We start from the raw sequence: 1,743 nt of genomic DNA, 5'->3' as shown, positions 1-1,743 counted from the left end.
CAGTTGCTTCTTCTTTTTACTTTTCATTTTCCACGTAGATAGTATGATAATAACATGTCCAGCCTGGGTCGCGGAGAGTATATATCCTAAAGTTCGATACTTTTTTCCAGCTCGTAGTTTCGTTAAATAAAAAAAAAGCTTCACTGGAGCATCCCGGTCAGAGGCAGGTTCAGATATAAGCACTGAACTAAGGAAGCAGGTCAGATAATTATTTAATCGGCTCTGATTAAATAAACAACAACTTCAGATTCAATGCGCAATATGTAGCATCCATGCTAGCTCTGTAAACAAACAAGCCGGCTGATGAGACGTCACGTCTTTTACTGCGCATGCGTGTCACATCAGTGCTGTGGAGCGTTCACACAGGAGTCTGATACAGGTCACATTTAAAATGTAATGTGAACGTTCACACAAAAAGATCGGATTTTTTCAAAGAATCAGAACTGAGCATTAAGACCTGCAGTGTGAACGTAGCCTAAACGTTTATTTACGTGTTAGAATCCCCCAGTGGTCAGCTGTGGTCACTGAACAATCTTTATTTTCTGTCCTTTAGAAGTGGAGCACTTCAGCCCAGCTCGAGTGTCTGAGAAAGTCCTGTTCCACCTGCTCCGTCACCCCAGTGTGAACCAGGAGGTCCACTTTGACCACAACAACCGGCTGAGCCCGGTCCACTACTTGTACACCCGGAACCACCCGGTGGACTACTTCATCCTCCTTCTGCAGGTATGAGTACACACTCCTCTTCATGAAACATCAACACGCACTCTCAGCTACAACACCATCGTCTTCTAACAGAAATAAACTGTTTGCAGTTTCTTTTTTTAATTGACGTGTGTGGGTTTTGTTTGTTTGTTTGTTTGTGTGTTTGTTTGTTTGTTTATTGGTCAGGGCCGGGTGGAGGTGGAAATAGGTAAAGAAGGGCTGAAGTTTGAGAATGGTGCGTTCACTTACTACGGTGTTTCTGCTCTGACGCTGCCCTCTTCAGGTGAGATCATGAACTGACCCTCAGCTGCTTCCACAAGCAGTTTGAGATTTGTCAAAAATAACTAAGCAGAGACGTTTGATTTTTTTATTAAGGTAATCTTATTAAGGTTTTCCTCTGTTTTTGGCACATGTCTCATTCTGCAATTTCAACAATTTATACATCAAAACTTTGAGCTCCTTCAGGACATTCTGGCTATGACATTTGGCATTTCAGCTATTTATACTTTTTGAAATATTTAGCTTTTTCTGCCATTTTCTTGTTTCATTTAAAATGAACTGCGCCATCTTCAACATCCTTAAAACTCTTTAAAATGTTCAGAAATCTTTATTGTACTTTTCACCTTTTGTTCTGGTTCTGCTTTTCTTAACTTCTTTGTGCTAATTTTAGCTCTTTTCAGCATTTCCCATCTATTTTCAGCTTCTTTCTGCTAATATCAGCTTTGATATGCTTCTTTTTACTTCTTGCTGTTAATTTAAGCTTTTTATGCTCCCCAGCTTCATTCTGCTGGTCATTGTTTTCTGTCTTTTCAGCTATTCTTCTGCTGTTTTTTGCTAAATTGAGCTAAATTCGTGTTGTGGTGGTCTTTGCAGCTTTTTTCATCTTAATTAAACAAACTTGCTCCATCAGTTTCTTTCTGCTGTTTTCAAATTTTATAGCAATTGTTCAGCCATTTTTAGCTAATTTGAGCTTTTCAGCTAAATTCACCTTTTTGTGAAAATTTCAGCTTCTTACTGCTTCATTCAGAAAATGTGCTCTTT

At 39.2% G+C, this 1,743-nt stretch overlaps 1 protein-coding gene across 1 annotated transcript in view; it reads left to right on the top strand.

The window, feature by feature from the left end:
• cnnm3 (cyclin and CBS domain divalent metal cation transport mediator 3) overlaps positions 1-1,743 on the top strand; it is a gene marked incomplete in the record, with an annotated part of 29,839 nt that overhangs the window by 16,124 nt on the left and 11,972 nt on the right. The window contains 2 exon segments of the mRNA XM_014015096.1: positions 554-723; positions 889-985. Coding sequence (XP_013870550.1) covers positions 554-723; positions 889-985 — 267 coding nt within the window.

This window comes from Austrofundulus limnaeus, unplaced genomic scaffold (genome assembly GCF_001266775.1).
Source record: "Austrofundulus limnaeus strain Quisiro unplaced genomic scaffold, Austrofundulus_limnaeus-1.0 Scaffold123, whole genome shotgun sequence".
In the NCBI taxonomy this organism is placed as follows: domain Eukaryota; kingdom Metazoa; phylum Chordata; class Actinopteri; order Cyprinodontiformes; family Rivulidae; genus Austrofundulus; species Austrofundulus limnaeus.
This window is presented reverse-complemented; position numbering and strand designations above follow the sequence as displayed.